General features: G+C 38.7%; 4 protein-coding genes and 1 long non-coding RNA gene across 5 annotated transcripts; 3 read left to right on the top strand and 2 right to left on the bottom strand.

Annotated features, from left to right (window-relative positions):
• LOC306897264 lies at positions 1–2,196 on the top strand. Its single transcript, XR_013786995.1, has 5 exons — positions 1–105; positions 613–782; positions 1,321–1,384; positions 1,557–1,657; positions 1,925–2,196. It is a non-coding gene; the product is annotated as an uncharacterized lncRNA (long non-coding RNA).
• A 1,615-nt stretch (positions 2,197–3,811) lies between these two features.
• Positions 3,812–7,483, bottom strand: LOC306900585 (ras-related protein Rab-38). Its single transcript, XM_079467709.1, has 4 exons — positions 7,448–7,483; positions 5,712–6,314; positions 4,287–4,567; positions 3,812–4,184 (listed from the first exon to the last, which is right to left on the bottom strand). The coding sequence occupies exons 2-4, from the start codon at positions 5,902–5,904 to the stop codon at positions 3,984–3,986; spliced, it is 675 nt and encodes a 224-aa protein (XP_079323835.1). The 5' UTR covers positions 5,905–6,314; positions 7,448–7,483; the 3' UTR covers positions 3,812–3,983.
• Positions 7,484–7,743: 260 nt separating this feature from the next.
• On the top strand, positions 7,744–11,252 carry rab39bb (RAB39B, member RAS oncogene family b). Its single transcript, XM_079460685.1, has 3 exons — positions 7,744–8,127; positions 8,823–9,049; positions 9,701–11,252. The coding sequence occupies exons 2-3, from the start codon at positions 8,835–8,837 to the stop codon at positions 10,125–10,127; spliced, it is 642 nt and encodes a 213-aa protein (XP_079316811.1). The 5' UTR covers positions 7,744–8,127; positions 8,823–8,834; the 3' UTR covers positions 10,128–11,252.
• Positions 11,253–11,304: 52 nt separating this feature from the next.
• On the bottom strand, positions 11,305–15,372 carry vbp1 (von Hippel-Lindau binding protein 1). The gene is made up of 6 exons (XM_079460697.1): positions 14,959–15,372; positions 14,539–14,663; positions 14,194–14,260; positions 13,975–14,073; positions 12,816–12,954; positions 11,305–12,317 (listed from the first exon to the last, which is right to left on the bottom strand). The coding sequence occupies exons 1-6, from the start codon at positions 15,037–15,039 to the stop codon at positions 12,241–12,243; spliced, it is 588 nt and encodes a 195-aa protein (XP_079316823.1). The 5' UTR covers positions 15,040–15,372; the 3' UTR covers positions 11,305–12,240.
• Positions 15,006–20,616, top strand: syt4 (synaptotagmin IV). The gene is made up of 4 exons (XM_079460673.1): positions 15,006–16,421; positions 17,087–17,952; positions 19,147–19,267; positions 19,544–20,616. The coding sequence occupies exons 1-4, from the start codon at positions 16,388–16,390 to the stop codon at positions 19,855–19,857; spliced, it is 1,335 nt and encodes a 444-aa protein (XP_079316799.1). The 5' UTR covers positions 15,006–16,387; the 3' UTR covers positions 19,858–20,616.
• Positions 20,617–21,099: the final 483 nt, after the last annotated feature.

The following is a 21,099-nucleotide window of genomic DNA, read 5'->3' as shown; positions in this document are numbered from 1 at the left end:
GCCGACGCCATTTTTTTAAAAACCAACACGTGAGCAGAAGCCACAGGTGTAGAAGCTAATCAACGCGATCAACAGACGGGCAAAAGGAATACGTTCAATTTTCTTGTAAGTAACTGTGTTATCTCTTTGTCATGTTTCCATTCTACATTTCATATTTTGTAGGGACCGTGAAATTTTAGCAGATAGCAGGGCTAGAGTATGCCATTTAGTGGTTATCTCAAAGCAAGGGATTTGGTTTAAAAGCACTTTGTGTTATGTTGGTTGGAAATCGCTTCATATCCCGATGGCAATCACCAAGATACGTGATCTAAATTATTTTATATCTACTGTTGAAGTCAATTCAGTATGAATACCTCAGAACTGAAGTGATGTGATCCACGTTCTTTGATTTAAATGCACTAAAAGTTTTATTGATAATTATCCAGTGAACAAAGCACAGCAATAAATATGCATAACAAATATATATATGTATATACACACATGCATTCATTCATGCATGCATGCATACATACATGCTCATATTGTCATGCTAAGTTTTTGTTATGGAAGTATTTGAGTGTTGTGATACTTTTTTTTAATATTTGAAAGTAACACTGCGTTTGTTGCATTTAGGGTTTCAAAGAAAGGTGATAACACTTCTTGTTGAAATAAAATCAGAATTAAAAAGAGTTGGCCAAAGGGTGGAAACAGACACTGGTGTCCAACTGTATGCATTGGCCACTATGGAGGATTTCCAATGCTTGGAAAGGCAGCTGGAGAGTATGGAGACCCGGGCAGCAATGGTAAAACAACAACAACATGCCCTCACTAAAGCTTTCACCTTTCATAAAGTCCAAAAATAATTTAATCTGTAATATTGAATGTGTGACAGTGCAATGACTTGTTGCATACAGAGATAGATCTAATAGAATAGACCTTTTTGTTACAAAGTACCGTAACAAAGTTTGAAACTTAAAAAATAATTGCATATTACGGTGTTAAAAAAATTCAAATTTAAATTGTCAATATAAAATTAGCGATTACAAAAAGTATCTGTGTGTATTAGAATAGTGCTGTTGATGTACAGTTTAGGTTTAGTTTAGTTACTACCACAGAGTTAAATCTTGGCAGACAGTATTGAGACAGACACCGATTGTGGGGGGACCTACAGGGGGAAAAACTATTTCTCAGTGTGGGCCAGCAATCTGCTTGAATAAAGAGTTTTATAGGGTTAATGATGGAAAACTTGCAGCTCAATGGTCATTAACATTTAAGGTCGGTGCACACTTGTACACTGAAGCATATATTTCTATCTGCCTGACATTGACATTTGTTACTCAGGTGTCAAAACTGTGCAAAGTCGGTGGCAGAAATGTTAAAGACGTACCAGAAGGATGCTGGACAGGTAAAGCCTTCAAAACATGCAACATAAATCAAATATTGTGGTGACCATACTCACTAATTATTCCATGTTTTCACAACAAAGTATTGTAATATTGTAAAAGTATTTCCAAAAAAAATAAACAATTTGTCATGTTCGTATTTGTTACCAATTTTTAAAAAAAAATTTGTTTTAGGGTTTTGCAAAACAGCCTCATGTCCAATTTCAATATGAAGGTGGGTGGTACGCTGCAGAAGGCAACTTTTGAGAAGACCACTCTGTTCTCGGTCATTGCAGGTATGTGCTTGTGTTTGCATGTAAACATTGCTCCCAGAGCTTATGTCTGTCGTTTGGCTTAAAGGTGATGTATACTATCATTTTAATGATTTAATGTATTTTCTTTATGACATCGGTCTGTGTTGATATAAACATTTTCCAAATCAGTATATATGTCAGCGCTATATTACCGAGCCCTATTATCAAATTCGTTACAATTAATGTATAAACTAAAACACGATGATGTCCAAAAAGCCTTTTATCATGCTTATTTTTTTTTCTTTGCAGATGCCGTGATGACCAACTTCCCAACAGCAACTGAATTTGAATTGAGGAATGCCATTTTAAGCAAGCACCAGGGAGAGTTGGGGGGGGGGTGGGTTTAGAAAAAGATTTTCTTGTTATTTGTATTATTATTGGTTGTCCTTTTATTTTAAAAAATTCTAAAGAAGTTCAAATCTTAATTCATTTGATTTTGTTGTAACAAATATATTATTTCTTATGTTTTCCATTTTGTCTTTTTTACAATTGTTGGTTTTATTAATAAAAGCTTTATATTTAATTTGTTTGTATTAATTGCTATTTATGAGAAGAACATGTTAAATTTAGTTAACAAAAATATTTTGGGTATTGTGTGGTTATCTATTATGTAGGCATTCATAATCTGTCTATTTGATGATTATGGTTAGACGTATTAAATTTTCCCTGACAGCCAAAATTTAGCTTTGTTGTAACTTAGAGACCCAAATTCACCGTCTATTAGACGTCTACGTGTATTCGTTTAATAGCGGTCTATTTGATGACTAGGCTATTCTTCGGTAATGATTAGACGTCTATTAACTTTTCACTGACAGCCCAAATTTAGCCTTGTTTTAGCTTCGAGACCCAAATTCACCGTCTTTTAGACGTCTACGTGTATTCGTTTAATAGCGGTCTATTTGATGACTAGGCTATTCTTCGGTAATGATTAGACGTCTATTAACTTTTCACTGACAGCCCAAATTTAGCCTTGTTTTAGCCTAGACGTCTGGGCTATGTTTAGACGGCTAATAGACGTCTTTTAAACCAAAAATTGCTTGCTGGGCGGTGTCCTACCAAATCTGTCCGTTTAAAGTTGGTTTCCAGGAAAGAAGTGTTCACTGTCCTTTCTCGGTTTTTCAAAGATGTTTGATCGCGGACTCGCGGTGATTGTTATCTTCAAGCTGTAACAGTTTTCCGTCCACAGTGCGCTTTTGGAGAATGTGCTTTGATCACTCGGTAACGCATCGCATCCTTCTGCTGTAGCACCAGAGGAGTAAATATAATTGCTGTGTTTTTATTCGAGCTGTTCCAACCTTTTGTGATCCACACCATAGCCTACACGCCCTACCAGAGATGCTCACAGACCTACAATTATTTCTCAAGGCTGGCTGTACTTTGTGTGAGGCGAAGTCGACCCTGCGATGCTGTCGAGCCTCGTCCTGTTTCAAACGACCACGTGCTTAAACGAATTAATATTAATATTTTCATAAAGGATACGCTTAGGAAAAGAATAGCAAGATCAAAATTAGATCAGGGAAATTATAGGCTGTTGCCTGCATCTTGTTATACAAACAATAATAAGAAAGTTTGTTTCTGTACTGTTCTTGACATATCGATGATGAACTAACACGCGTGCTTACCATGTCTCAAGGAATGTCAAATAGTGCGCTGGAACGAGAATAGGCACAGCTTCTTTAAAAATAAAAATAATACCAAAGAAAAGGCAGAGCTGAAGATCCTCACAAGGAACAGATGAGGCAGACAGTAGGCTAAAAATGCTGGAAACAGTAAGAATATGGGTCATGGTGAAATCCTCAATTCAACATCCAGTGGCACATTTAGGAGTCATAAAAATAATATGGGGAAAAGTAGCAATTGTATAACTATTATTGAAAAACTATGTCTGTTTAAGTCTATTTATTTTAAGGCACAAATCGTAAAGTATTTACTGAAAATGTTTCAAAATTGAATAAACGTAAGCTTTCAAGAAAAATACATTTGTGTAATTGCACAATTGCCTCCCCATACAACACAGATATTGTTAGGAAAGACTATTTTAAAAAATGCAGGCAAATGTGCACACATTCCTATTTTAAGGATGTACAACCACATGGACAGTTTTAAGTACATCAAATATGAATCAGAGAAAACTTTGGGTAAATGCTGCATGTTTTATTAATGACATTGTTGGCACTTGTAATGCAAAAGCATGTGAGTGTTAAAGCGTCATGGTCTCGTCTTTCCCACAATGGCTTAGTTCAGCACAAACACAAAGGGTGTGACCGTTTTCTCTGTTGCACTTTTCTCTATTTTCTACAGTCTCTCTCTATAATTCACTGTGGGGTTTTCTGCTGGAGTGGAAGTTGGTGCAGACCGAGCAGCTAGGGCCACTGCGCTCTTGCAGGTTATAATCAAAGGCAGGCAGGATCAGTACACTGGGGTCTGCTTCAGCTTGAATCTCCGCCATGTCAATGGCCATGATATTATTTACAAGACACATGATGGCCGCATCAATATTTGTATTGTCCTGTGAAAAAGCAGAGCAGGGCATCAGTACAAATGTCTTTACAAATGTGTGCTGAATTGCAGCCCCTGATGATGCTAAAAGATGATGGTCTACAATACTTACCTTGGCAGATGTCTCGTACCAACCGACAAAGCCGTGGTCCCTCGAAAAGTTGTCGAGTTTTGGCAATTTAGAACATAAACCGTATGACTGTTGTTCACACTTGTTGGCCAACAGAACAACTGGCAGAGGACGTCCATTGCCTAGGGAAATTTTTGAATCGAGATCCTTTTTCCATTTTAACACAGCTTGAAAGGTGGAAGAGCGGGTCATATCAAAAACCACTAGCGCTCCTACAGCCTCTCGGTAATACACACGTGTCATGTTGCCAAACCTCTCTTGTCCTAAAAATAAAATGAGAGTGGAAAGGATTTTGTGTCATTTGTCATCTACTGTATGTCATTTCCATTCCTCAACTTTTGCAATGCAGTCCATTATGCTATCCTCCAGCTTCTCTCAATTAAACCATGTTCAAGAGAAAAATAAAACACATAATAATACCCCATCATATTCGACAACATTTTCTGATAGAAATACTTATTTTATTAATATTAAGTTTGACCTAACCCTAACAAGTTGCTTTTCATCAGCTGGAGTATGCAGCCCATGTAATGTTGAATTAAATGCTGCGTGGGAATTTATTTCTTGGAGCTGGTGTGCATTTTTGTGTTTGTGTGAGCAGAGCGAGGGCAAATGTTTTCAGTGTTGGCAGCCAGAAGGTGAAGTGAGCGCACTCACATGAGACCAATATAAGCACGAGTTCAGTGAATCTAAATACGAGATACGCATTCTTATCCCTGTGCTTTAATTTAATCTGAACACAGACAGCAATTCATAACATTGTGAGGTCACAACAAGTTGAGACCATGTGTTAAACATAGCACAAAGAGTATTATGACATTTGCCAAGTGCTATAAAAAAGAAATGTCTTACTAATCTCTTTTTGTCTTAGCCTATTTGTCATTACTTGTATTGGTTGTTAATGTCTAACAATTATTTGTAATTATTCCAACACTTTTGCATGTCATTTGCTGTGAATGATAAATCTACTCTATGAAAGGCAGTCTGATATCACACTGTTTGTCCATGTATCATACACACATTGTTGGAGGTATACAGTAATTATAAGAAAAGAGAAAGTAAGTCAATATTTGAATAGGTTTTATAAAAGTTTAATAAATGTAAGAAGGTATAATCCTATTGTATATTCATTATTTTAACCACTCAGCATTCCTGCATGTTTAACCAACTTTAAACCCTTTAACTTTTATGCAGTTCAGATAAATCCATACAATTTTATTTCTAAAAGAACTGTTCTATATGAATGTTTTATAGAATACGCAATTCTATGCGCTAAAAGATGTAAAAGGTGGTTTAGATGAAGTGTCTGGAGACACAATATAATTAGACCAGTTTATTTTGTAACTATATAAGCAAAATGACAGGATGTTATGCAGGACGTTTACTTAAAAAGAGTTGCATACTCACCCGCAATGTCCCACAGCTGCAAGCGAATGAGGGTACGTGGATCCCAGTTCAAGACTTTGAGAGCAAAGTCAACACCAATAGTTGCGCGGTAATGTTGAGAAAAAACCTGATGAACATAACGCTTTATAATCGACGTTTTCCCCACACCTAAATCTCCAATGACAAGGACTTTGAGTAACCGCTCCTGCTGCATTTCAGCGGTCTAAATCCCTACTTTAAAATTAAGTCCAAGAGAGTCCAAAGAGTGAAACGTAACTTTCTGCTACAGAGGCTTTTGGCAGGATTCTCTACACATTTTGGTGGTCGTTGATACAACCCAAAGAAGAAAACAATTCGAAATAAATGCAATTTTGCAATGGCGAGTCCTCAAGAGCGTATAGCCTATATCTCCTGACCTGGGGTGAGAAGTTTCGCAATTTGTCTGTCGACAACTTTTTTTATCGCGCCGTGGACAAGTAGCCTATCAATAGCTTCCAAACAAAAACGCAAACAGTTTAAGCTTACCACACTGATCTAAACTTTAAAATATAATAGAGGAGAGCAATGTTATCTATCGTTTACCTCATTTGTAAAAAGATTTGGATAAAGGCGTCTGCTAAATGACTCAACGCAGGGCCGGATTGGGACAAATTTTCAGCCCTGGAGTTTCATGCCTTAGACCGGCCCACTTTAGTTTACGACTGACTATATTAAAATAATGATAATTAAAACCTAAGTCTGCAATAGCGCACTGTTCTCTACAGCCTTGAATTCATTGTCATTCAGTGAAAATACAGTAGCCTAAGTTTTGCTTCACAGTGAAGATTTATTAGAACAGGGCAGTATCAGAATCTATTTTCTTTAAGAATTAGTGTTCATAAATATCCAAACATTGAAATAAGGAAAAAAAATTAAATTACAAAAGATTAAAATAAAATGTATTGCACTGTCTAATGACACTATAATTTATTTTAAATAAACATCTGCTTTACAACTTCAAATATTTTTTTACAAATATGAGAACATTAGTTAAATAATAAAACTATTAGACTGTTATCTGACTTTTCTTTCACAATGATTTCTAATGATTGTTTCATCTCTTTTTCCTCTGCATAAGTGTAGCTTGAAGGAAACATGGACAATCCTAAAACATTAATTAACGCGGGCTTCGAACCGACGTCGGTCCGATTGGGGGACGGGCGCTCTAACAATGAGCTACCTTGCACCTACTGAGACAAGGTTTTGCACTGCCGCTAGCTTCTTGCAGTGCTCCTATTCCTAAATACCTTAACGTTAGCTTACCGGCCGTCTCGTCGTCTTCATTTGCTTTGAGAAAAAATGTGGTCGGCTTAGAACATTTGGCCGCGTCAGTTTCCAGAGCTTTCTTGCTTTTTATTCTGGCCTTTTCAGCGCCGCCTTTGCGCTTTCTGTCATCCATTTTTATTTCTGACGGTTTTTTATTTTGACCAACTTGCAGTGGCGCTGTCGGGGGCGGGGCCAGGGAGTCAAAAGATAATCACGTCATCATTAACCTGCAGGCTGCGCTCTGAGTGGGGCTGCGAAAAAATATGAAATAAAAAAGAGTGGGGCTGCGATAAAATAATAAATAAAAAGATTAGGGCTGCTGTGAGTGAAGGCAGCCTAGGGAAAGCCACATTTCAACCGTGCCATGACAATACCGGCCCTCGCGGCCAAAAAAACTGACCGGCCCACCGGGAATTCTCCCGGTGCTCCCGATTAGCCAATCCGGGGCTGACTCAACGTATATGTAATCCAGTATAGGGATCTAGAATAAACTACATCTCCCACACTGGCCTGATCCGGATGTCTGTTCGTAAAACATAAAGTAGCGGGCGCATACATTTGAAAAAACAACTTTATCAACCTTAACAGCTTAAACAAGTGGACAAATGATCAATGACAACAAGTCAGTTATTATAACAAATGCAGGCACTCTGTAAAACAAACCAAAAGAAAGCTTTTTAGGAGCGATTGTTGGTCATGCGTTTGTCGGTCGCTGCTATTAGGAGGATTGTGGCGCTGGTGCTGATGCGGGATGAGTCAGGCTATATTATGGTGCTAGTGTCGCTTCCATTTCATCAGCACATAATATTCAAACATTTCTCAGACGTGAAAAATAATATGTCAAACATGTGAGATTCTCTGACTTGTGTGCGACTTTATTGCCGACAGTGGTCATTTCAACACCACGACGACTCACCTTTAACAACCACGCAAAGAGACCGCCTACGCGGCGCAGTTTTCACTTGTTTTTTCTTTAGAGACGGATGCTTTGATTATAATTCGGCTTATTTGGATTATTATGTAAATAGTTAAGTCTGCCATTTCGTTCAGCGGTTTCTAAGTGAGGTTTTAACCCTTTTACGACACTGGAATATGCTTTTTGCCACATTTGAGCCGAGCAAACAATAACAATGTAAGTAAAGAGTACTGAATAAAGAATCTGCATATGTAGCCTACTTATAATATGCGGTTGCCGCCTCTGTTTGCAGAAAAAAACAAAGGCTGTTAAACAATATGTGGTAAATGTAGGAAATAAACCTATAGGGATGGCAGAGATCGTAAAATCAAGAGAGCAATACAATCTTGGCAGTCGAACAGACTTTACACATCGAGTCATAATACCTATAATGCTTTATTATCATTTACGTGCGTATTTCTAATAACATATAGCCTACACACAGAATGTGTGATAACACATTCAGTATGAAATAAAGAATGTGGTTGTGTGAGGGACGACATTTAATAACCAGTATCAAGGGATGTGTATCGGTCATATCTGAGATGCTCACTGGATATTACATCCTAAGATGCTTAATAGATGTATAAGTAGTATAAGTAATATACTCAATGTATATGAGTTCAATGTACAGTATTACAGTAAACATCATGGCATTGATAGAGAATGCTCTTTTTTTCTATAGCATTTCGGCCATGTTGATAACCTACAATTCAGAAAAGGTCACAGAAGAATTACCAGTTTTTACAAGATCTCACTATTTTTGTAAACTGGGACTTCATGATGATGTAAATTATGCCTTAAATAGCTTTTCTTAGAAAAACAAGCAATGCAAAGTGTAATTCCCAACTATTTGTTGTTTGCTTTGACAGATCTGAATAATCATGGAGGCAATTTGGCTTTACCAATTTCGACTGATCGTCATTGGGGACTCCACTGTCGGAAAATCATGTTTAATTAGACGTTTCACGGAAGGCCGCTTCGCACAGGTGTCAGATCCGACTGTCGGTGTGGACTTTTTCTCTCGCTTGGTGGAGATAGAACCCGGAAAACGTGTTAAACTGCAAATTTGGGATACAGCGGGACAGGAGCGCTTCAGGTACTGCAAGCCCACAGACCTTGAAATTTGTGTCATGAAACCTTGTGCGGGCAAAAGTGCAATTCTGTATCTCAGTTAATGTTTCACATGATGCACTTAATGTATAATGGCTGAATTTTAAGTAGAGGAGTTGAGGACTATTTAAATAATTGTTTTTTGCTAACACACCAAAAAACACTTTTATTCTAGTCACCTTTCATTAAGTCTTCAGGCTTAGCTGACCAGGAGCTGGAATCTTTATCTGTCCACCATAATTGGTGTTTCCATGGTAACCATGTTGATGCACATTTCACTTTAGATTTTACTTTGGAGGACTTACTGAATCATCTTTATTTACTTTAACTGACAATGTATTTATGAATGAATGCAGTTCATATGCATCTTTGCATTTTTAGAATTTAAAAAGGTAAATATTTGGTGAACCGTTACCTGTTTTTTGCTAACAGACCTCACAACATCCTTCACAGATCACTGTTCCTCCCATTCATTACCTGTATCATCAGATTAGTTTAAACACACTCCATGCTCACATCATTTGTACACATTATTTTATTTCTTGATGGCTTTCTCTTAATCCCCTCAAATATTCTACACACTACAACAAATCTCTTAATAAATCTTTATAATACATTGTGGTCTGTTATTCCTCAGGTCAATTACCCGAGCATACTACCGTAACTCTGTGGGAGGTCTGCTGCTCTTTGATATAACAAACCGACGCTCGTTCCAGAATGTTCACGAGTGGCTAGAGGAGGCACGTAGCCACGTACAGCCCCACAGCATTGTCTTTCTGCTGGTGGGCCACAAATGTGATTTGGAACCACAGCGGCAAGTAAGCCGCCAAGAGGCCGAGAAGCTAGCGGCCGCGTATGGCATGCGCTATGTGGAGACTTCTGCACGTGACGCCATTAATGTTGAAAGAGCGTTCACAGAGCTAACAAGGGATATATTCGAGTTGGTGAAGAACGGGGACATTACCATCCAGGAAGGCTGGGAGGGAGTGAAGAGTGGGTTCGTACCAAACGTGGTGCATTCCTCAGAAGAAGTGACAAAGGGTGATCGCCGTTGCTTCTGTTGAATCAGCAAACTTACCGCTTCCTCCAATCACAGGATCAGTCTTCAAGTCCCTGATGATGACATCATTATCCCTTCCCTGCCTGCTGGATGCCTAAAGTCCCACTATGCTATTTGTCCTTCACTTTTCTGTTATGCTTATTTCTTCGACCACACAAGCTTGCGATTGGGCAAACAGAACTCTGTACTGTCAGACTCTTGACGGTTAGTAAATTTCTTTTCCTGACTCCCATCCTGAAACAATTACCAGAGACCAAACAATGACTTAACTGTGTCTACATCAATCACGGAGCCAAGAAAGTTACACTTGCAAAAAGAAGATGTTCACTGTATCAGGTTTACTCTGGTCCAGGTGTCAGGAGAGAATGGATTAAAAACAAGCATGCTGACTTGACTGGTTCAGGGATACGTGTTTTGCATGACTTGAAGATCTCAGACCTGAACAATTCTGATTGCTGGAGGTGTAGTTTGTCTGATCATTGTCTTTAAGCTTTAAGGACAAAAGAAAGAGCGATGTATTGCAGTACACTACATTAAGAATCTTAGGACTGAACAAACATGACCTGCATTTTATTTACAAGGCAATGCAAACTAAATTGTCCGTTATCAAAGTGGTTGTTAATAATTATCAGCAAGTGGTATGAAAGTCAATCATATCAACCCATAGGTACAACATTTTTAAGATCTGGTGCAATGTGTTTATGTATTGCTGTTCATAGAGGAATTTATGGAAGTCTGCATATGCGCGATCCACCACTGGATTATTCAACATATTAACACAATAACCCAAAGGCCTCTGATTTGAATTATAAACAACCTAAATCTATAAAGTACACTTCATCTACCTAATTAATTATCTAGATTAATCCCTAATGTTATAGCTTGTAATTGTACAAACTCGTGCGAAAAAGCAAGCTTCCGTTTCCAGAGCCTGCATTTCCATGTTTTTAACCATTTACTTTTTAGCCTATCAGCCTATAGGTAAGTTTGCAACAGCCTTCAAATTTAATAGGAGATGATGTTTAAATACAATCCATTATTGATCATGATGGCCAAGCAGTTCATGTGTCACGCTATTGGATCGTAATTGCCATTTATGAAGTGAATGGAACAGGGTCTCAGGGAAGGACCAGAGAACTTTGGAATGACTTTACAATTCACCATCTCTATGTATGCTTTTTGATGCTAGTGTGGTTGGATATGCAACGACTGAAGTAGAAATTCTAATGTTTTAATGAAATTGACACGCCCTGTACCTCTTTCTCAAGGGAATTTAAAATATATTACAGATTAAAGATGTTAAAAACATTCAGGTTGTATGTTATAATTTACTACTAAGGAATAATTTTAAACTTCACAATGGAGTCGCCTAATACAATTTTATCAGCTCTATGACTGTGATGTTCCAAGGACCGTAAGACAACAGAAATTTAAGACATACAGTAGAATTAACGGTTTCCCAGACATCATACATGATTGCTATAGAAGTGAAGAATTGTAGGCATGTATTTAAAGAGGTGCACCCATCAAAGCTCATTTATCTCGATTCAAGAGTCAGTTTAAAAAGCATCGCAGATAAAAAACACAGACCATCTCATTGATTTTGTGCCTTTCCCAAATCGCTTCATTATTAGTTCCTTTTTCAGCGTTTAATGGATACAATATGACAAATAAGTACAGATGAAAGACCAGGTGAAAAGAACAGGCATCAGACGTGGACGAGTGAAAGGAAGAAATAAAATGTCCCTCCTTATATTTTCATGCTGCATTCTTAATGGCCTTCTCACCACAATATGGTCATTCCACAGAAAGACAGTTCAAGAAAAATTAAATCTCAGACATTTACCAAATAACAAATGAGAGCAAAAGGGGCACAGAGGAAGACAAATGTGTAGACCCTGTTAAGAAACCCAATCTAAAACACAGCTAATCATTAGTGAAAGAAAACAAGAAAACTGTTGTTATTACTTTTGTTTGATGTTTTTCACCTTTTACTTGAAAAAATACTTTAAAAAGTAATAATCAATAGATAACAGTTGGCGTTGGTGCAAACAGATACACGAGGGTGAAATTTCAGAAGGTTTTGGGTGGGGTGGGACCAAACAAAGTCTCCTCTTCTAAGACCGCTCAGCAGATTTGAGGAGATTGTCTTTGCTCCTTCTCTTGACGTCCCAATTGTAAACACGTGCCATGTCTGTGAGAATTGGTTAAGGTGGATCTGAACGAACTTAACCTCTGCTTTTTTTAATGCATCAGCTGAAAGAACATGTTACATTTGAAGACTATTCGCAGACTATCAGAACACATAGAAGCTTAATGATTTCCAGTATGGGTTAGAAAATGCACTCGATTAGAAAATATACAATTTCTTTTTTATCAAGGGGTGAAATACTAGGAATTCTTGACAGGTTTTGTGAGATTCATTTTTAACAAGACATAGAATAGGTAACCAATTTTATATCTGAAAATGTACGTTTTCAATTGCCAATAGATGCACTTAAAAATTAAAGGTATGATAGGCACGACTTGATCCATAAGGTGGTGATCCACACTAAAAAAGCCATATTCTCCAAACCTATTTGATATCAGATGAGATCCATCTGAACAGTTGTCAGGATTTACACACGTACAATGGGCACGTCATTATGGAAAATACAGACCTGTTTCCATATTTGGCATAGTTTAAGGATACTGACTTCAGTGGTTGTGAACTGGTCTCGGAGGAAGTCCAGGTCCTCTTCTAGGGAGTCCAAATTGCGAGAAGCTGTTGCCAAGTTTTTCTCCAACAGCGCCTGGGCCTCATCAATGTCGTACTCTAACATGACATTAGCCTGATATGCAAAAAAAACAGTTTTAAGCAAAATTAAAGTGACCTCATAATTCACTCATACTCAAGTCATTTAATTACACCATTACTTTTTCACATGGAAATGGGAAATCTTAAAAATATATTCACACAGCCCTTCTCCAAGCACCAGCAGTTCATAGTGACCATGCCTGTAACTCACAAAAGTTAACACAGAAAATCCTATATAAAAGCTCTGACTTGTTGCATAGCCTGTTTGACGTTTACGCCAACTGCTACTGGCTCTCACAGATTGTGATAAAACAACCAATAATAATAATAATAATGCCAAAAATGGCAGAACATTTGTAATATCACAAGTTATACTGAGGTTTTTTTATTGTGCTTTAATAGTGTTGTCTTTTCACAACACAGACATGGTCACTCGGAAATGCGGTTGTATAGAAAACAACTGCATAAAGATTCTTCAAAAATCTCTATATTCCATGAATAAAGAACATCACAAATGTTTGTAATGAAAAGAACGTAAACAGATCATTAAAAACTACAGAGAGATTTAATGTAACGAAACATTAAAAACATTGTTTGCGATAGTTGAATTAGGAGCAACGCAAACAATGACTTAGAATAATAGACTTAGACAATAATAGAACAATCATGCTGTCCAAAGCAAAAAATCTCTTTGGAATACGAACATCAAGGATCCAAACATAAATGCAGAACTATTCAAAGTAAGCCCATGTTACACCTCTAAAACGATGCAAATGGATATACATTTGAGAAATAAGTAGGGTAGATTTTTATCCATCAGTAAACAACTGGATATTGAGAAGCGACCTCGCTATGACAAACTGTAATAGAAAAGGGTTTAAGTTGTCAGCCGAAAGAGGAAGTTGTGTCGGAGGTGAAGCAAGACATTTTGCCAAAAGATTAAAATTAAAAATATTTTCTAATAAATGTTATAATAGGCTGGCATGTTTTTAAGAAGTTACAAAATATGTTTTTGTTCCAGTTGTAAAAAAAACAACAGAAAAGCATCACTTACCCCAAGCCACAAACACACTTTATCTGTGGGCGGGACTGAGGCCTTGCAATAAACATTATCAGCCAACAGAAAATGTGTCTCCATGGGATTTGTAGTGTCCTATTATTGTACATAGAAACATAAGGAAAAAAGAACAAGCATGAAAGACAGAAGGAGAGAATAAAGAAACATCAGTGCTCTCTTCGGTATACATATAGCATAAGATAAAAAAATGATGACCTTCTTTTTCTGCATATGTCGCAAGATTTCTAACGTTTGTTTGATTTGTGGAATCTGGCTTTTCAACCTGAAAGGGACAAATATCAGCAACAAATGTATTAGAAATAAAGCTTCTTATATCAAGCTGATCTAATATCAAGTGAATTCTTTGTTTTAAACTAATTTTCTGTTCCTACTATAACCTAGACAGAAGAAAGCACAAGGCAAAAATTGTTGACAGTGATGCAAGGAAACGTAGTCAATAATACAGGTGTATACATCATAAGCTAAAGCGCCCTGTATAACAAGAGAGTCATTTACAAAGAAACAAAACTACTTTGTATATCGTATGAGTCATTATCAAACCTGAGTTTCTTCTGAGCCAGATTAAGCTCCATATATTTGTATTTCTGATATTGTTCATCCAGCTTTCTCAGCACAGCGTCTGCTGTGTCATTGCCAGGCTGTTTCATGAAGGCATCCACATCTTCCTAAAGAAAATCACAACAACGTTCAATATCTCATCTACCACATCTAACCAACTAGCCCACCCTTTAAATTTATCAACCGGCATTCGTGAATAAAACCGTCATAATCTGGCACCCAAAACCCACATCACATTCGAGACGTGAACAAGCAATGCGTGCAACCTTATAAGGAGACGGAGCAGGGCGCTTTCTGCCTAAGAAAGCCGGTTAAAGGCGGAATAAATCATCACACAGCCTTGGAAGACAACTTTAAAGAGTAGGAGCTTGACAATCAACCATGTATCGTATTTCCACTGACCACAAATATTGCTTCTGGGATTCCGAGGTGTTTTTTCTTATTCGCAGCTCCTGCATTGCCACCCTCTATGGTCGTCGCCATTTTGGAGAGACTTACGGCTCTTCCTCTTGACGCAGGCGCATGCTGCTCTTACACACCAGCGTTGCCTGCATAATAAAAGTAACGGGCGTATCCTGCTAATGGCGAGCGAGCGATGAGTTTAATTGATCATTTTCTTATTTAGACGTGTTTGAAAATATTATGTGTTCAAATTGAGTACCGCCGCCTTTTGTACGATTTGTTAAACCACCGCCTTTTGTTTTTGTATTCTTTGGCATTTACAGAATTAACCAGCAGGTGTCAGTGTTGACAATAAACGATAACCAGTATCAGGCGCCGGAAGTTACGCTTGTGCTTCGATCAGAAGTTTGCCTCGAACGTAGACATTGCCACATATATGCATTTATATTTTTTATAACATTTATCAAATTCAGACTACTCCCTAAGAAATGCACAGCAAGGAAACACACAAGTAGCTGGTAATAGCTCTGCCTCCAATACTGACCCTCCTGCAACCTTAAGATAGCAGATAGATGAAGAATTCTCTTTAGAAACATCTCTCTAATTATCACGTATGCATATATATATTTTTTTGTTTTAAAACGACTGTTTATTAAATAAGCCTTACGTTGATTCTTTTAAAGCAGATCTTTAGTGATAAGCAGGAACATTAAGGGGACGGGTAATAGATGACGCTACCAATGATGACTTATATGGAGATTACCCATGGCCCAAAAATGAGTCAAACCGTGTCTGCTTTGTCCCAGTATTCGATAATAAATATCGAATAATTATCATTCAAATTTTTTATCAATTACATTTAACGGGGTATTTAAGAGTCATTTCCATGTGAATGCATTGGTTCCTTGTTCTGACTTACTCATTACAGACAGTCTGTCGACTATCTAATTAAATTAGATGTCATCTGCTCAGTCTATCACGTTAATAGACCCATAACAACGACCATTTCACCTGCACCTCCCCGAGACGTTTGAAAACACACACGCCGTGTCCCCTCTGTGCTGAGCAATCGCGATGATTGACGGGTCTGTTGTGCCGGTATCAGCGCGCAGGGCAGTGATTTCAGGCCCAGTTGTTCGTCAGAACTGCGTCAGAAGCGATGAACTCACTGGAGGGAAGGAGGATGACGAGGAGGGAATAGGGGTGGCGTCGCTTTTCAGGCACATTCATTGCGCAGCGAGTATCAGCACTGGACGGGTGTGAGGAAACCTCTTGGAAAGGGATTTTTGTGCATATTGTGTTTAAGGAGTAAGAAAAAGCAGGCGTACACTTAGAATCTAATACAACATTATTTAGTCTGAAGCGTGAGGTGACCGTGAGAGGCAGCGGCGGCATCTTTTCAGTACCTTGGACAGAGCTCGCATTTACAATGGCACCAGTGGAGTCGGAAGAAGCTCATTTCGGTAAGTAAATTGAATTTGTTGATCGATTCGGGGAGAAAGGCGTATTTATTTCAAGCTTGACAATTACATTAGTTAACGTTTACGAAACGCGGGTTTTGCCTGATGCGCTTGCACAGTCATACATAGGCGCGTGGTCTATTTGTAGACTATGACATCACTGTGTGAGAATGTCTGAAGCGAGATCAAATGCTTTTGATGCTTGCTAACCAGTCACAGAAAATAAGGGAACTGTTTGTGGTAGAAAGACAGAAAGGGTGACATATAACGCGCCATAGCAAATTCAATGAAGTGCTGCACCCACAATGAAAACGGAAATTTCCAGAGAACAAGACACTGCTGATTACATCATGAATATAGTTTGTCAGTTTTTTACAGCCGAATCGGAATGTATGTGTAGTTTGTTTACCTACAGCAATTGTATAATAATAGTTTCGGGCATTGTATATCTGTTTTGGTGTGAAAGATGTATATCAATATTATTCCATTTGATATATTAGTTAACTTTTAAGGTCATCCTCCCATTGTTTTGCGTTCACTCGTATTTTAATATTTTAATCGTTTGCATCTCTTTTCTTCTAATGAGAATGACTAGATACTCATTACAAAGGCGACACATATAGTTCTTTCATTTGTATTTTGTTCTGAATTTCCTCTTTTCTGCATAGCGGAGGTTCCTGTGAGTGTGGCTATAGTGAGTGTTTTTGGCCTGGTCTTCAGTGTCTCTATCTTTGCATGGATTTGCTGTCAGCGCAAGACCAACAAGACCAGTACCAAGACCCCACCCTATAAGTTTGTTCACATGCTGAAGGGGGTCGACATCTATCCAGAGAGCCTAAATGGAAAGAAGAAGTTTGGAGGAGAAAAGACACCAGACGGTTTCCAAGGAAAACAGACCCTCAGTCCCACTAATGGACGACCAGATCTCCACCTCGACCTGGAAAAGCGAGATCTTAATGGAAATTTCACCTGCAAGCCACCAAATCTCCAACTGAAGGTGCGCAGCTCCCCAGACCTGGACATCCCATCCCTTCAAGCAGGGGTTGGGCAGGGTGGTAATCAGGAGGCTGGTACTCCAGAAAGCAACGTTTCCAGTCAGACACCAACACCCGCCGTGGAGAAATCTCAGGATAAGGAGGGTGGCCTGGGAACGCTCTCCTTCTCCGTTGAATACAACTTTGATAAGAAGGCATTCATGGTTCACATCAAGGAGGCCCACAGATTGTCTCCCACTGATGAACAGTCGTTGACCTCTGACCCTTACATTAAGTTGACCTTGCTGCCTGAGAAGAAGCATAAGGTGAAGACACGTGTTCTGAGGAAGACTCTGGATCCAGCCTTCGACGAGACTTTCAGCTTCTACGGAATCCCATATTCACGTGTTTCCCAGCTGACTTTGCACTTTATGGTTCTGAGTTTTGACCGTTTTTCACGTGATGAAGTAATCGGTGAGACCCTTGTTCCTTTGGCTGACGTTGACCTCTCTGAGGGGCGGGTCCTCATGAGCCGGGACATTATTAAAAGGAATGTCAGGGTAAGAAGCATCGCTTTAATTGGCTTTTTTTGTTTCTGTTACAATTAAACATGCACTGGAAAAAATCCTGTAAAAAACTGAAATTGTCTGGCAGATGGGGCGCCAATCACAGTAAAAATGATTCATAATAATTTAATAATTTAAAAAAATACATGAAAAATCTGTATAGATTTATAGTAAAATTCCAAAAAAGTACATTTACAAGTACAAAATTAAGTGGCTTTTTACAGCTGATAAACACTACAGTTCATATATGTGTCTTAATGGAACCTGTCAGTATACAAATACATCAAACTAAATTGGTTTGATGTGTAGTGATTTTCGAAAAAGTGTTGACTATCAAGTGACCTATTTTCATGCTACAACTATTGCTTGTGTGATATATGAAATCATGAAAATGCTAATTTTGCTTTAGATTCCAGACACAACTCTATAGTACAGACAAGAGAACAATCAGTGGTGTGTGGGTGTGTGTTTGTCCATGGGGGTCAATAAAAACGTCTACCACCCATTGAAAGGCACTGGGTTACAGTTTCTAAATATTTAATTATGCACTAATGGACCACACATATCTGACCCATGACTCTGCAAAGATTTAGAGATACCAATTTGATCTATTCTTTAGTTAAGGTGAACTTGCTTGGGGTCTGAAACACCAAGTACCTGATTAATATTATACCTCCAGGCGTTTCCATGGTATATCATCAGAACTTAGGGCTAAAGTCATCGTTTTATACCAAGATTTTGTTTTGACAACACAATTTCAATGTTAAGCTGAATAGAATTCACTCCATTTGAACTGAAAGGAAAGCTATTATCTTCCATTGGTGACTGTGGCCGCATGAGGTTAAACACAGATAATTATGCATCATTGGCAAAGAGACATTCGGAGTCATTGCCGTTGCAACAGCGGAACACTGCCAATGGGTTGCCAAGGCAACATGCTGCTGTGCTCACACATAATTGGAGTCATACATTGGTGTTGTGCCTGGGGAATGATTCACAGTCAGTTTCTCGTAACATTAACGTTTTGAAGTTGTCCTCCCTAAACATCGTCATTTGCCACACGCTTCCATCGCACAAGATTCAGTACATGCGCTGACATTAGTGCGACTATTCAGAATAAATCCTGAATTCAAGGGTTCTGAACTGAATGCTAAAATATCTTTATTCTCTTTCTCTTATCATCTGTAGAGGAGTGCAGGTCGCGGTGAGCTGCTTCTGTCCTTGTGTTATCAATCCACCACCAGCACTATGACTGTGGTTGTACTGAAAGCGCGTCACCTGCCCAAGGCCGACGCCAACGGACCCTCAGGTGAGGTCTTACAGCACTGTGAGTAGAATTACAGTGGTCATTAGTGGAAACCATTGAAAATCAGGGTGATTGAGAGAGGGTATTTGAAGTCTAAGCTTAATGACCCCTTATTGAGGAAGGTCATTAGACCCTTGAATTCATTCTATGCCATGTTTGTACACATCCTCCAAGTCCCATCCAAATAGTCCGTTAAGAAGACATGATCTCCCACTGCAAAATGTATTTTTTCCTCTGTATCGATCGAAATATTGATTTCTTTATTTCTCTCATTCTTAGATCCTTACGTGAAGGTGAACTTGTACCAGGGAAAGAAGCGAGTGTGTAAGAAGAAGACGCACGTGAAAAAATGCGCTCCTAACCCCGTCTTCAACGAACTCTTTGTTTTCGACCTGCCCTCAGAAGGGGATGGTTTGCGAGACACCAGAGTGGAGCTCCTCCTCCTGGACTCCGACAGGACGTCCCGCACACCCCTCATTGGCCGGCTTCTTCTCGGCACCTCCTCTCCTGGCACCGCCGGCGAGCACTGGCGCGAGATATGCGATCACCCGCGGCGACAGATTGCTAAGTGGCACATGTTGTCCGAAGACTAGCTCGGTTGCCATGCCAACAGGAGTCCAGGAACTGTCATTAAAATTCACGGATGAGTGGGCGCGACTTAAACTCGTCACACGTAATTTCCTCTGTCAAGCAACTGATCTCAGTAGTCATATCATTGGGGTGGGGCTTCTACTTAAGGGGGAGGCACCTGCTGATCCCATTAATGATTCCAAAGACGGTCTCTGATGCCCAATGATGCTTTTTCTTCATGCTTCATTCAAAACCTGATTGATCGCCACCTTGTGCAGTACCGAATGTCATTAACGTTGCTGTTGCTGTTCTTCTCAACTCACTGTTAATAATAGTCCATCATGCGATACAATTAAAGAAAATCCTGGGAATGTGATGATGTAAAATAACTGAATGATCTGTTTATTTTCTAAAAAGATGCTTTTATTCTTTACTTATTTAGTGTAAATTTAGTTATTCACTTGTTCTTTTTATACTTGATTTATTGACTTTGTTGTTGTTTTTTTGCCTGAATACATTTTGTAAATGGCGTGGGTGGAGCCTAAATTAGGCACAGACAAGCAGAGGTTAATGTAAAGAACTAAACTGAAGAAGACCGCATGCAGTGTGCGTGTATGTGTACACATTTGAGCGCCTGTCTGTATGTTTCTGTGTGTGTAAATAAATGTAAGTATGTTTGTTTCTGCAGTTCCAGTGGAGTGAGAGGATGTGTTGTTCTCTTCACTGTGAGCACAATGGTGGAAGTGACGTGTATGTCTTAATATAAAACACCCAGGTCCGATAAAGAAATGTCTCCTTACGTCATCATTCATTAATTTAATCTAAATCTTATTTGCTTATAGCTGCAATCTGATGGAGTGACTTCTAATGTTATTTACTGTGATGACTATGAGTCACTGGCCAGTACATTGCAATACATTGAGTCACATAACAGGATGCTAACATGCACCCTCACAGACTTCTTGTGTCTAAATGTGGTTATCCTTCAGTTCTCTATGCGGCTCCTTTCGTTCTTTCTTTCTTTCTTTCTTTCTTTCTTTCTTTCTTTCTTTCTTTCTTTCTTTCTTTCTTTCTGCCAATAATTTTTGAAGGCAGCCAGCAATACTTATAGTTCTCTGATGACAACGGAGAAGAGGTTGCATTAACCTGTGGATGGGCTGCCAACGCCTGGAATAGCGAGAGGTGCCTGAATGTTCTGTTGTCCTCGGATCTTTGCCAAATGGACCAAAAGTTCTGTTCTTATGGAAAAACATCGGTCCTCTGGG

This window comes from Barbatula barbatula (genome assembly GCF_947034865.1).
Source record: "Barbatula barbatula genome assembly, chromosome: 1".
Lineage (NCBI taxonomy): Eukaryota > Metazoa > Chordata > Actinopteri > Cypriniformes > Nemacheilidae > Barbatula > Barbatula barbatula.
Note: the sequence above shows the minus strand (reverse complement) of the source record. Positions and strands in the feature narration are given on the sequence as shown.